The 15,107-nt window shown below is 40.9% G+C and overlaps 1 protein-coding gene across 1 annotated transcript; it reads left to right on the forward strand.

Moving 5' to 3' along the window:
* Positions 1-4,023: 4,023 nt before the first annotated feature.
* On the forward strand, positions 4,024-12,773 carry LOC124120566 (NXPE family member 3-like). Its single transcript, XM_046483426.2, has 3 exons — positions 4,024-4,118; positions 9,185-9,375; positions 12,053-12,773. Exons 2-3 carry the CDS (start codon positions 9,263-9,265, stop codon positions 12,771-12,773), a joined length of 834 nt encoding a protein of 277 aa, XP_046339382.2. The 5' UTR covers positions 4,024-4,118; positions 9,185-9,262.
* Positions 12,774-15,107: the final 2,334 nt, after the last annotated feature.

The raw sequence follows: 15,107 nt of genomic DNA on the forward strand, positions 1-15,107 counted from the left end.
GGATAATGGGGTTACGCGAAAAGCAAATGTTTTCCGAAGGACCTTTTTTATTTTCTCTCTCTCTTATTACTCGACAACAACCATTGGTGGTACATGAGTTGTACAACAACAAAAACTACAGTAATAGATGTACAGCTTGATGACAAATATTGTAGCATACGTCACAGTATAGCATTCAAAATTTTAATGTCTGAGGACCTTCGAGAGTTTTTTTTTAAAGTACCTACTTTACCAGTTGTGAACAGTTTTTGATATCTACTTATGTTTAGCCAGTGTGTGTAGTATACATTAACTCATTCAGCGCGTAAGGTTAAAGAAGAATTACAGTTGAATACATAATGGAACTCGTCACCCATTACTTGGCAGTCACACAATGTTCATATCTTTTGTTCTCGTCATATAATTCCCATCGACCTGTTTCTATTGGTAGTTTGTGCTTCCCAGTTTCAGAAACAGTAAAAGTTTAGAAATATAATCAGTGAAAAGTAAATAGTATATATCATCCTGTTCAAAAAGACAACACTAAATATTGGAAAAACTTGGACACTTTTAATTGACTCAATAGATGTACATTTGACAAAATCGTCAATTCTAACACAAGATCCTCCAAACACAGCTGCCAGATCTCTCAATCCACATTTCATCTTACTCAATGAAAGCTGCTGGCCGAACGACTGATTCTGATTTGGTGTGGTTGTTGTTGACATCTTGTAGGCTGGCGCCAGCACTCTAAGAGTTGCAAAGTAGTTCTTTCTGAAACCAGTTCAGACTTCAGATTAAATAATATCCATTTACTTCAATGAAACTAGTGAATATATTGTCAACAAAAAAAAGTAAAAAAATTACCTAAGCATCTTGCAAGTGTTAATGGAAGTGGTTTGTAGTTGTTTGGTAACAAAGGCTTACCTTTCTTATAAATTGGCTTAATTACACCCCATTTAACCAACCATTCTTCTAGTGTCTTACCAGTATGAAATATAATTTTTATAATGCCGATGTGCCGTCAAATTTTAACTCATTCGCTTTCAGGTTGACACATATAAATCGTGGACATCCCACGGTATCATTTTATCGAGATGTGAAGACGACATGTCAGGTAGGTTTTGAAACCAAAGAACTACCCGTTTGTTGAAAAGTTTTGGAATCGTTTGATAGATATTCTGATCATTAAAACTTACGTCCTTGTTGTCAAACGGTCCACGTGGGAGGGTGTTTACATGCTGTCACCCGTTTACGCATTAACCAATGAAATGCATGTGTTATCATGACGTCATCTTGTCCTGTCAGATCACTCGTATAAGCTCCGCCCACTAGAGTGCGGTAGTTCCTACCGCAGATGCCCCTTTAAGGAGGATTTTAAGATTTGTATATTTGGTATATTTAAAAAAGCTGTCGCGGGCGGTCGGGTAGCCTAGTGGTTAAAGCGTTCGTTCGTCACACCGAAGACCCGGGTTCGATTCCCGACATGGGTACATTGTGTGAAGCCCATTTCTGGTGTCCCCCGCCATGATATTGCTGGAATATTGCTAAAAGCGGCGTAAAACAATATTCACTCACTCACTTGAAAAAGACGTCACTACTTAATTAACAGACACTTGCAAGTGTTAATACCCACCCCACACTAAATGCCCTGTTACACCCTAGTCCACAATGATTTGACATTAAGCTCATTTTGCTAATTTTGCTAATGAGCTGGTGTTAGTGTAGCAAGGTGATAAACATCAATGGCGGGGCAGGCTTTCATCATCATGTCTTCTGTAGAGCATGCTGAATCATTAGACAACTGTGACCAGTGGACCCATCGTGTATGTAGAATCAGTTTATTCTCAAAAAACACAAAAGGTGGTACAAGAGCATATTACAATAAACAATTATGTATATGTACAAAAAGCAGACGAGATGGCAGTTAGTAAACAACATGTGATTACCTAGCATTTTTAATACTAATGGACATTTTTACAATAAATCTCGATAAATTCTTTAGATCCTGTGTCTTTGTTGTTGATAAGAGGTTTACAAATTTTAGAATATTTGGCCATTCAGTAGAAATGTTTGCCTCTCTCTTTAAAAAATTTACATCTGAATAAGTAGTGAAATTCATCATCAATAGATGGAGAATAACATAATTTACAGGTTCTATTTTCATTTGGCCGATGGAAAAATATTCCAGTCTCATTAGGTAAATTATGATTACCGGTTCGAAATCGTAGTATTGGAATTGCTATTCGTTTTGGCAATAGAAGATATTTATCGAGAACCGGAGTGTCCTTTAAATGTTTATAATAGAATCCTTTAGAACTAGAATTAACGTCACTTCTCCATTTCTGAACAAAATGATCTTTAAGTATTTGCTCTACTTCTGACACTAGCCACTTTGTTGTGCAAATTGATGGATTGTTAAATACATAAGATAATCCAATACTGTCTACTATATTCATAACACATCTAACCGGACTTTCTGTAGCCCGATATCGAGACATTAGCCGGACTGAAGAAGACTAAGATGCTGAAAACTGAAGAACTGTATATATGTTAATATCCGTAGTTATCTGTGAATACCTGGAAAACATGAAATGGAAAATACATCAAATAATATGTAAATAAAGTCATCGTATCCCAATTGCGTGGATCGATGCTCATGATATCAGTCACTGGATTGTCTCGGCCAGACTCGATTATTTACAGACTGCTGTCATATAGCTAGGATATTGCTGAGTGCGGCGTTAAACAACGAATAACCAACCAACGTTATTAAAAATAGAGGTGCCGTTTTCGCCCGACACGTAGTAGCCGTTTTTTCCAAATGCGGTGCCGTTTTCGCCCGCGAAATCGGTGACGTTTTGCTGTCGTCACTTACAGTTCAACCACTCGTGTCAGACCTTTTTCCAGCACACAACCGTACTACAGTCACCCCAAATTAAAATGGCATTGTGATTTAACGTGTGCTTTCCGATATTATGCGTATTTCGCACATGGGCCCGCCAGACCATTTAGTGAGGTGGTCGAAAAGGGTATATCTAAAGAAGGCAACCAGGCGGGGTGTTTAGGGTTTGTTATTTAATTCAGGTGGCATCCTTGGAATTTTGAAATATGCCATACCTAAAAGTGTTGTTCTGAGTGTTTATAGATTTAGTATTTTTGTTTATTTGTAGATTGTTGGGTTATTTGTACGTTGTTTAATGGGTTTAGAAGAGTTGGTAGTGTCAACTGGTTGTTGGGTTCACTCCAATTGCAAGTTGTCAGACATCCCATCTGTCACACGACCCAGTCGTCAGGCAGACCAGTCAAGTGTGAAGAGGGCGCACTGGCACAAAGCGATCTTTGCGCTAACGTGATCGTAACGCCCTTACTTTAACATAGGCTTACGTTAGTCTTAACGCTAAGATCGCTTTGTGCAAGCGGGCCCAGTGTGACTGCTTGGTCTTGCCTACTAATTAATGAGCTGCTCGCAACTGTGGGTAGAGTACTACTCCAACTCGTTAAGTTTTTGTTTGGTTGGTTGTTTAACGCCGCACTCAGCAATATTCCAGCTCTATGGCGGCGGTCTGTAAATAATCGAGTCTGGACCTGACAATCCAGTCATTGATATCATGAGCATCGATCCACGCAATTGGGATCGATGACATGCATCAACCAAGTCAGCGAGCCTGATCACCCGATCCCGTTAGTCGCCTTTTACGACAAGCATAGTCGCCTATTATGGCAAGCATGGGTTGCTGAAGACCTATTCTACCCCGGATCTTCACAGGTCGCCGCTTTAGTGAAAGGTAATCAGGTAACTACTGCTTCATTGACCAACCTTGACTAATCCTGGTTTAAGCTGTCTGACAAATGGGGGGCCTGACAATTGGGAGCTTACTGGTTGTGTAATTGTGAGTATTGTTCTATGTTGTTTTAGTAATACGTGTTCGGGGAATTCTGTTTTCTTAAAAGCTACGTCAACAACCCTCGGCTTCCCGTGCGTACACAGTATAGTGGGCGTTACCTACATGCGCTGTTGAGTACATTTCAATGAGGGAAAAGCGTCGGTGGTGCGTGCCAAGCTCAGAACCTGCCGGACAAATCAACACGTCGGACCTCGACTCGCCGCCATATGACACTGCACTTTTGTGACTGAGGTAGGGTTAAATTTCATATTAGCTACTTATTATCAAACATATTTTATTGTCCAAAAAGTACTGTAAGTCCCCATGGACCCTAGCATGGTGATCTACCTTCAGCTGCTGGCGATCTGTAGCCCATTTTATATATCGTCATGTACTGTGCTATTCTATTCTATAATTCCTTACTAGTTTTATATCTTTTTCTGTGATAAATCTAGGGATTTTACTGTCCTTCGTTGACAGGTTTCTAAATAAGTTTCAATATATGTATAATGTTTAACTATTGATAGTCTCGATATGGCTGAAATATTGCCGATGTGACTTAAAATGTGACTCACTCACACTCACTATTGTCCAAAAGAGTTGCACCCGACTCGCCTAAAAAATATATATAATATTTTCGTATGAGCAAATATAACTTAGGTTAGGCCTAATGATCACAATTACTAGTATATTCATACACAAGTATGGAAATAATGAAAAAACAAAAACGTATCATCCATAGAATTTGTCTTCTGTCATATTTACATCCTAAAAACATACATTAAAAGATCACTTGAGTCTTTACATACCCCATGGGTTCGTTACATCCATCAAATAATAAATCCATAATTTATATCCTGAAGATAACACAACGTACGTTGCAGTTGCACCTCCACATGTTCACTAAACTGACATTTGTATATTTCCCCGGAGTTTCGATCAGTGATGTGATGTCACCGAGAGTGACACCGATTGTATCAAAACAACGCCATGACATCGTTCACTTAATCAGTCAGAGCCCAGTCGGTTACGCTATTGGGACCGACCGACCGACTAACATTGAGGTACATTATGTGTATAAAAACATTACTAATCCCCCCCAATCCCATCGGCATCTATTCCAAATCTCAAAATTCCCAAATTCTATATAAGCAACCCCTAAAACCCCCCTCTTGGGTTGCACAGACCACTTTCGCCCCTTTCGGAAACACATTAAATGGCCTGGCCGGGCCCGTGTGCGAAATACGCATCAGTCGGAAAGCGCACGTTTAATCTCCAAAGTAAGTAAGTAAGTAAGTATTACTATGTATTTCTGATAGTTACATACTTATTCTAAAATACAAAAATCGACCGTAGTTCGCTCAAAAAGTTTTTAGGCGAGTCGGGTCAAAATCTTTTTAGGCGCGTTGGATTTTAGGCGAGACGGGTCAAAATATTTTTAGGCGAGTCGGGTGTATCCCGTCCAAAAAGATAAAGGGATTGGGTACAAGTGCAACACTTATTACCGCCTTCTCCCTATATACAGTTAAACATAATATTGCATAATGGAAATGAACAATTTACAATTGAAGATTGACGTTATGGAAACATAGTGAGCAACATATATACAGTGCTCATATGCAGGATATGTACAATGTGCTGGAAAGTGAAGACAGTGTGTATCTCATCCATATGCAAATGTTATAACTTTAGTGTTTATATGTTGATTTAACAATATTAATGATTAACAGTTTGGAAAGAATAATATGCTTGATACTGAATCTGTTTCTATATATTTGTGTACAGATAAGAATATTTTTGTATTCAGGAAAACATTTAGGTTTGGGTCACCAAATAAAATACTATGTAGAGTCTTTTGTCCTCCAAGATTATCGATAGCTGTCAGTAATATCTCCCTAAAACCATCCTATAAGGTACCGTCGAAGAAATGGAATGAATTTTCACAAAGAGCTCGGCATTTACAGGAAATAAGTATCAGATAAGTTAACACGAAACAGGTCGGAATTTAGTGTGCTACAATTTTGTCTCAATCTAGTGTGCAATATGTTTGTAGATCTCTTACAATAAGAAGAGCAACTGTCCCTGACAACTGAGGCATATTCTAAAGTCGGTCTGATAAAAATTAGATATATGTTAGCCAAGTTTGATCTACTTCACCGATATTTAAGTTTTCTCATCGATGAAACCATGTTTTGTGCGCTTGAAATAATTTCATTGACATGATCGTTCCATTTTGTGTCTTGTGATAATGTAACACCAAGGTGCTTGTGACAGTCTACCCTTTCTATACATGTGTTATTGAAAACTATTGGTATTTCATCTGGGGTTTATGCGCGAAGAATATATACTTGGTTTTGCTGGGATTGAATTGTACCCAGTTATGTAATATGCATAGATCTTTATTTATGGAGTTTTCAATATGCTTAATATCTGGAGATGACATGCAAATGCTAGTATTATCTGAAAAAAACGTGTCACATTTCTCATAGCATATGTTTTTAATATAGATAAAAAATAATATTGGACCAAGGACTGACCCCTGTGGGACGCCAGTGTGTTGAATTGGAGAGACAACCGTTAACATTTACTTTTTGGCGTCTCTGAGATAGCTCTGGAACCATTTAAGCTGATTATCACTACTACCATATTGTCTTAACTTGTGTAATAAACCATTGTGCCACACTCGGTCAAATGCTTTAGAAATGTGATAGAAAACCATGCCAAAAATATTCATGCTGATCTTTCATGATGAAATATCTCGTGTGGTTGCAAAGTAGTTAAGTGTCCTGGTACAAATCCAGATTGGTATTTACACAGCAAGTTATGATAAATAAGATGATTATACAACCGCTTGAAAACGATTCGATAAAAAACTTACTGATGCAGGACACTAGTGGTACAGGTGCACACTTGGAATGGGAAGATGTATCCCCGTTCATATAGAGAGGGATGACATGTGCCAATTTCCACTGGTGTGGAAATTCGTGCTTAAGCAAAGATAAATTGAGTGAGTGAGTGAGTGAGTGAGTATGGTTTTACGCCGCTTTTAGCAATATTCCAGCAATATCATGGCGGGGGACACCAGAAATGGGCTTCACACATTGTACCCATGTCGGGAATCAAACCCGGGTCTTCGGCGTGACGAGCGAACGCTTTATCCACCAGACGACCCGACCGCCCCAAAAAGATAAATTGAACAATAGATACCATGGCGTGGCTATTGAATGGTCAATATGTTTCAATAAGCGATGATTAATGTTATGTGGAACACTAGCCTTGTTCACTGCAGGTGGCTTTATCAAATTGATTATTTCGTTATGTTCAACATGAAAATCTTGAATTTCAGCATCACATTTGTTAAACGTTTTCGGAATCTGAAAAAGCGGTAGGCATACTTGAAACATCAGTGACCAAAGTGGATATAGTTGTTGTAGTACCAGAATCTTTCAGAATAAATCTAAGTAATTTCCAATAGTTGGAGTTATTTTCTTTGGATACAGTTGATAAAAACCCATCTAAGTTACAATGGAAGTCCTATTTGGCTTGTTTGCGGAGATTATTAACAGTATTTTGTACCTTAGAAATTCATCTGGTTTCCCGGGTAATTTTGCCTTATTTCTGAGTTTTTCTTTGACACGGATTACTCGTCGAATTTCACTGTTAAACCAGGGTTTATCGCTTGGCCTCATTACTACTGGTGTAGAGGGTACGCACTCTTTTACATAATGACTCTGTGCTAATGTTAGGGCGTCACAAGCTTCGCTGACCGAATTGCAGGAGTCAAACATTTTTTCCCAATCGGTGGAAGAATAAGCTTGTTCAGGCGTTGGTAATCACCTTTGTGGAAAATAAAATATCTCTTACATAAGACTTTGTAAAGTTGATACAATTGGAAAGAGTGACAAAATACCCTTGTGGTCACGGATAACGACGCTAAAGTCTAAAAGGGGAGGTTCTCACTTTGCCAGCAGCTATTGTTCTAGTTTTAAAAAATCAGTAGCCCGTGATAATCCCTACAACAATGGGGATTAACACTATAGACTGTTTCACTTTCACAGACTGACTATAGCCAGACTACAGCCTGTTTAGGTAGAAATAAATGTATGTAGTACTATAGGTTTTTATTAATTATTAATTAAAAATTACATTTATGTACATATGTACAATTTTTAAAGACAATATAATACAGTAGTTTGTATTGATACAAAAAATGTATGAAGTAGTATGGGTTTTTATTAATTATTAATTACAAATTCGATTTATGTTCAGATGTACAATTTTCAAGACAATCTAATACAATATAGCTTGCAAAATCACTTAGAGTAAAGTTTGGAAATCACCTTTTCGGCATATCGGAATAAAGACACTCTGAGGTAACACTTGACTGAGTGATGGTTTTGTCGTTGTGCACATTGGGAACATCTCTTCCTTACGTACATACTTCTCTATATCTTTCTATGGTTTCGTTTAGTGGTGAATAAATCTGAGCGTCTTTGACCATTCTGAACACTCGCTGGAACCAGACTATGAATTGATTAGTTGTTTAAAATAGCTATATTAAACACCGGTGATGTATTAGTATGCTAAGGCAAGAACAAACTATATGTATATTCAGATACGGAGGTGTTCCAGTCAGGAAATGGCTGAAATACTACCGATGCGATTGTTTTAATTTTAACTTCATCAGATACGGAGGAACATTTCCGTTTCAGGATAAGTCGCATGGCCATGATGGTTTATGTGGGCACACAAACAGGTACTTTGCATTTAAACATAAACCGTCAACGCCAGAGGATATTCGGTCTCGATTTTCTTCCATAACACATTAAATGAGGGTTTAAAAAGCGAAATACTTGTGGAAATTGTGCGACTAGAATGAAAAGTACGGGGTAGAACAGGTCTTCAGCAACCCATGCTTGCCGCTTGCGATTACGCTTGTCGTAAGAGGCGACTAACGGGATCGGGTGGTCAGGCTCGCTGACTTGGTTGATGCATGTCATCGATCCCATGTTGGATCGATGCTCATGATATCAATCACTGGATTGTCTGGTCCAGACTCGATTATTCACAGACATTTAACCATAAAACGTAAACACCAGAAGAGAAAAGTCTCGATTATCTTCCCAAACAGATTAAATTAGAGTTTAAAAAGCGATATACTTGTGAAAATTGTGTGAATAGAATGAAAAATACACCTACTTGTTGGGAAAACAAATATATTTTTTCTGACTCACTACTATTTCCTAATTTACAATTTGTTAATCTAAGTGGCCCATCAAACCATTTCCTTTGTGTGATTATCCCTCATTGGTTCCTAGTGTCACGCTGGAGCACCCGAAGAGAGTATTTACTGATACTTCCACTGAGCTGTTAAACCCCAGGACAAGCAACAGCAGATGGTGTGTTGTGCCACGATGCCGGGGAACTGCATCAACTCCCGACGTAAATGTGCAGGGTTTATGATGACCTTTGTGGCGACCCTGTTCGTCACCTGGTTTCTATACAGCAGGTGAGACACATGGCTGTGAATGTATGTAGTCTGTGTGACGCTCCTGTTGGTCCCATGGTATCTATACAACAGGTGAAACACATGGCCGTGAATGTGAGTCAATGTATATAGTCTGTGTGACGCTCCTGTTGGTCCCATGGTATCTATACAACAGGTGAGACACATGGCCGTGAATGTGAGTCAATGTATATAGTCTGTGTGACGCTCCTGTTGGTCCGCTGGTTTATATACAACAGGTGTGACACGGCTGTGAATGTATATAGTCTGTGTGACGCTCCTGTTGGTCCGCTGGTATCTTACAACAGGTGAGATGCATTGCCGTGAATGTGAGTCAATGTCTGTAGTCTGTGTGACGCTCCTGTTCGTCCGCTGGTTTCTATACAACAGGTGAGACACATGGCTGTGAATGTCTGTAGTCTGTGTGACGCTCCTGTTGGTCCGCTGGTTTCTATACAACAGGTGAGACATATGGCTGTGAATGTGAGTCAATGTCTGTAGTCTGTGTGACGCTCCTGTTGGTCCCCTGGTTTCTATACAACAGGTGAGATACATGGCTGTGAATGTATGTAGTCTGTGTGACGCTCCTGTTGGTCCCCTGGTTTCTATACAACAGGTGAGACACATGGCCGTGAATGTGAGTCAATGTATATAGTCTGTGTGACGCTCCTGTTGGTCCGCTGGTTTCTATACAACAGCTGTGACACATGGCTGTGAATGTATGTAGTCTGTGTGACGCTCCTGTTGGTCCGCTGGTATCTTACAACAGGTGAGATGCATTGCCGTGAATGTGAGTCAATGTCTGTAGTCTGTGTGACGCTCCTGTTGGTCCGCTGGTTTCTATACAACAGGTGAGACACATGGCTGTGAATGTATGTAGTCTGTGTGACGCTCCTGTTGGTCCGCTGGTTTATATACAACAGGTGAGATACATGGCTGTGAATGTATGTAGTCTGTGTGACGCTCCTGTTCGTCCCCTGGTTTCTATACAACAGGTGAGACACATGGCCGTGAATGTGAGTCAATGTCTGTAGTCTGTGTGACGCTCCTGTTGGTCCGCTGGTTTCTATACAACAGGTGAGACATATGGCTGTGAATGTGAGTCAATGTCTGTAGTCTGTGTGACGCTCCTGTTGGTCCCCTGGTTTCTATACAACAGGTGAGACACATGGCTGTGAATGTATGTAGTCTGTGTGACGCTCCTGTTGGTCCCCTGGTTTCTATACAACAGGTGAGACACATGGCTGTGAATGTATGTAGTCTGTGTGACGCTCCTGTTGGTCCGCTGGTATCTTACAACAGGTGAGATGCATGGCTGTGAATGTGAGTCAATGTCTGTAGCCTGTGTGACGCTCCTGTTGGTCCCATGGTATCTATACAACAGGTGAAACACATGGCTGTGAATGTGAGTCAATGTCTGTGTGACGCTCTTGTTGGTCCGCTGGTTTCTATACAACAGGTGAGACACATGGCTGTGAATGTGAGTCAATGTCTGTGTGAGGCTCCTGTTGGTCCGCTGGTTTCTATACAACAGGTGAGATACATGGACGTGAATGTATGTAGTCTGTGTGAGGCTCCTGTTGGTCCGCTGGTATCTATACAACAGGTGAGACACATGGCTGTGAATGTGAGTCAATGTCTGTAGTCTGTGTGACGCTCCTGTTGGTCCGCTGGTTTCTATACAACAGGTGAGACACATTGCCGTGAATTTATGTAGTCTGTGACGCTCCTGTTGGTCCCCTGGTATCTATACAACAGGTGCGACACATGGCCGTGAATGTGAGTCAATGTCTGTGTGACGCTCCTGTTGGTCCGCTGGTATCTATGCAACAGGTGCGACACATGGCCGTGAATGTGAGTCAAAGGATGGAGTCTGTGTGACACTCATGTTGGTCCCCTGGAATCTATACAGCAGGTGAGACACATGGCCGTGAATGTGAGTCAGTGTCTGTGTGACGCTCCTGTTGGTCAGCTGTTATATACACAGCAAGTGAGACTGTGTAGTCTGTGTGACGATCCTGTTGGTCCGCTGGTTTCTTTACAGCCGGTGAGACACATGGCCGTGAATGTATGTAGTTTGTGTGACGCCCGTGTTGGTCCCCTGGTATCTATGCAACAGGTGCGACCCATGGCTGCGAATGTGAGTCAAAGGATGGAGTCTGTGTGACGCTCCTGTTGGTCAGCTGTTATATACACAGCAGGTGGGACATATGTCCGTGAAAATGACTCAATGTCTTAACATTAGTGTTGCAGTCACTGGGCTACAAGTACGAAGGTGGCAATTAGATCCACAGAAATATAAAGAAGACTTTTGTCGTTTCATTTCACATCATTCTGGTAGTACGGAATATCCCCGAAACTGGTTCATATAATTTGTTTTGTGAGATGTTTAACGCCACACCCAGCAATATTCAAGAGGTCTGATGATAATCGACTCTGGACCATTCAGTGACTGACAATCATGAGCATCGATCCACGCAATTGGGTGATGATGGCAGACCACTCGATCCATTTAGTCGCCCCTTACAAGCATAGGGTGCAGGTGACTTTCATTCATTCCCCTGTGTGTCGACATACAGTATAGCAGAGGCCAAGTTTACCAAATATTCAAACTGTGATAATCAAGTCACAGTGTTTCTTCCTTAGCTAACTATTTGTATTTTCATTTTGTTATTTACAGCAGTATTGATATGGCACCAACTTCCATGTCATACGGTACGTCAAATACCTCAAAAGCGAGAGAAACTGACTGGAGAAGATCAACTTCAGCAATCCTCACACAAGCAAAGAACAGATCACAGTTACAGAATTCAAGCTACACCCGTGTTGCTGATCCCCGTTTTTCCGAAATACGCATCAATGGAAAGTACCAGTTCCAAGTCGGGGACGTCATAAATGTCTCCATCATCCTGAAGGACAGAGAGGGCAGGATGATTGTCACAGGAGGAGATGACATCAGGATATGGATGAAATCTACAAATGGCAGGAACAGAACTTCCGGTCACGTCATTGATCACGGAAACGGAAGTTACACAGGAGTTCTACGAGCATTCTGGGAAGGACATCCTGTTATCACGGTATCCATTGCCTGGACAAGACAACATCTTAACATCAAAGACAGATTTCTTTCATCACATGTTCCGTACAATTTCTTATATGCTTCATTTGAAAGCGGGTCTCTAAAGGAAGTAACTCGATGCAATATAACAAAGACGTCAGAGAACATGTGTGATTTTACTGCACAAAATGGCGGACATCCATGGCTGTGTGAAAGACCTAAGGAAAAACGTCTTCCATGTTCGTCGCGGAAAAGCCACCACTCGGCTACCGCTGGTGATTATCACACACCTGCTGAGAAACAATTTATCAAAAGGTTAGTCTGGCATGATCTGGCTTTTTAATCAATTTATATTTGATTTCCGATTACAGTAATTCATTCCACCTTTTTAACATATATAGCAGCATAACTGTATCAGTAAGTTTATTATCTGGCATGAGTACGGTCTCTGGCAACACTCAAACTGGAGTGAGTGAGGGAGTGAGTGAGTCTGGTTTAACGCCGCTTTTAACATTATTCCAGTTATATCATGGCGTGTCAGCTTAATGTGGGAGGAAAGTCCGAAGTGATGCAGGTCTCAGACGTTTACAACTTTGGTGAAACCCACGAGCATGGGTATGGTGCTGACAAACCTAGAAACATAATTGGGGCGAACCGGGATTCGAACCCACAATCATAGGTTTCTGGCGTGTCCAAGGGACGCAACTCTGCACAGCGAATCGCGGCGCCTTAGACGACTGGGCCACCCGTGTCCCCCACTCAAAATGGAACCCCATAAAGATGTCATACAGTCACGACGCTGAAAATATATAAATAATTCAGACATTGTGAAACAGCAAAGTTCACCCCATCATTTTATTTTAACCTCGTTGAAATTGTTAAAGGATTCCAACCCTTTTCAACTGAAATGCTGTTTTTGCCTTTGACAGACATCCTCCTCATCAGTTTCTACGGACAATTACAGCGTCCATAAGTCGAGGTTAGTAAAGTTATCATCCACGATCACTGGAGTAGATCGCACACATGTTAATTTGGCTTTAGTCAGCCTTGTCCCAGTGGTCTAGCACTTTATAAAGGGTTAAGTTCAATTATCCACCACACGTGGATTCACATCGTTATATATAAGCGAAAGTACTTCTTGAACGGAACTTTAAGCCAAAGCACCACCGAACCGAACCCCGTCCCAACTCTTCAAAGTAATGTAAGATTTTTAGCTCATCTTTTGTTTCCACTCAAGTTCACATACCACATGTCACATATCTCAGTATCCTCCACCGGGATATTGCTGGAATATTGCTAAAAGCGGCGTACAATCCTTCGTCTGTTGATATGAATATCTCAGTTACTTGTTAACATAATAACATCTATCTGCAGGTAACTTTCGTCCGGTAACACGGATCAGCTGTTCGGAACTACCAGTTAACCAAACCTGGAGGGACGACTTTGCATCGGGATACAGCTCACAGGAAAGCAACACGCGAGTCTGGCATCCTCAACTCTGCCGGTACCCGATACAACAGACAGAACAAGCCTATAAGCGATGCCTAACAAACAGGCGCCTGTGGCTGTATGGAGATTCCACAACCAGGCAATGGTTTGGATATCTTTCACGTTTGCTTGGGAGGGAAATGGTTATACACGGGAAATACGAGCCGAAAGTATCTTTTATAAGCGATACAAACAGTTCTATTTTCTGTGGACCCCATGAATATCCTTTCAACATTGGGAGTGTCTGGACTAATGCAACATTTAACAAACCCTTGAAACAGTACCTTGATAAGATTCCCAACCACTCCACGGATATTGTAGTGTTTCATCAATTAGCTCACCTGGTAAATTTTGGACCTGATGTTTTTAGAGATCATATTCGCAGGAACGTAAGAAGCATCAGAGAATTTATTTTCAGGGTCCCAAAAGCTATCGTGGTTGTCAAAGGGACGACCACTTTCAGAACTTTTGTCTTAGATAAATTCGGAGACATGAATGCTATGTCGTATGATCCAATCTTGAGAGAAGAATTTTCTTTGATCAAGGACAGGGTTATCTTTCTTGATTTTATTCCGATGACCTTAGCATCTGAAGTTCAGGAGCTCCACCCAGACAAGGAAGTGGTGAAACTAATGGTCCATCACTTGATGGGAAATGTATGTGGAAGAAACTAGTGTCTTTGTTGTGTGACCATTTTGGCAAGAATAAATACAGGCAATATTTGTATTACTTTTTTAGTCAGCACATCATATATGTGTACGTTGATGAATGATTGAGTTTGGTGAAACACTCCTAGGAGTATTTCAGTTATACCACGGCGTGTCTATTGGAGACTTGACAAGGAGGCCCAGTCCAATGTCCGTATGCCTTCTCGTCATAGCTAATCGGTGACGATTTCGGCACTATTTGGTCTGGCATTGGCATCTTGCTGTTAAAAAATTCTGCCGATATTTCTAGCGAATGGAACAACGACAGGACATATTGCAGGCCAGTCAAATGTGCATTCACGTTAACCAAATCAGTTCGCTTATCATGTGTGATACCGCCCCATACCATGACACCCAGACCCGGGGTAGAATGTTTCTCCATCAACCCATGCTTGCCGTAAAAGGTGACTATGCTTGTCGTAAGAGGCGACTGACGGAATTGGGTGGTCAGGCTCGCTGACTTGGTTTGATGCATGTTATCG

The sequence above is a fragment of the Haliotis rufescens genome, unplaced genomic scaffold (genome assembly GCF_023055435.1).
Source record: "Haliotis rufescens isolate VD_foot unplaced genomic scaffold, xgHalRufe1.0.p SCAF_47, whole genome shotgun sequence".
Taxonomy (NCBI): domain Eukaryota; kingdom Metazoa; phylum Mollusca; class Gastropoda; order Lepetellida; family Haliotidae; genus Haliotis; species Haliotis rufescens.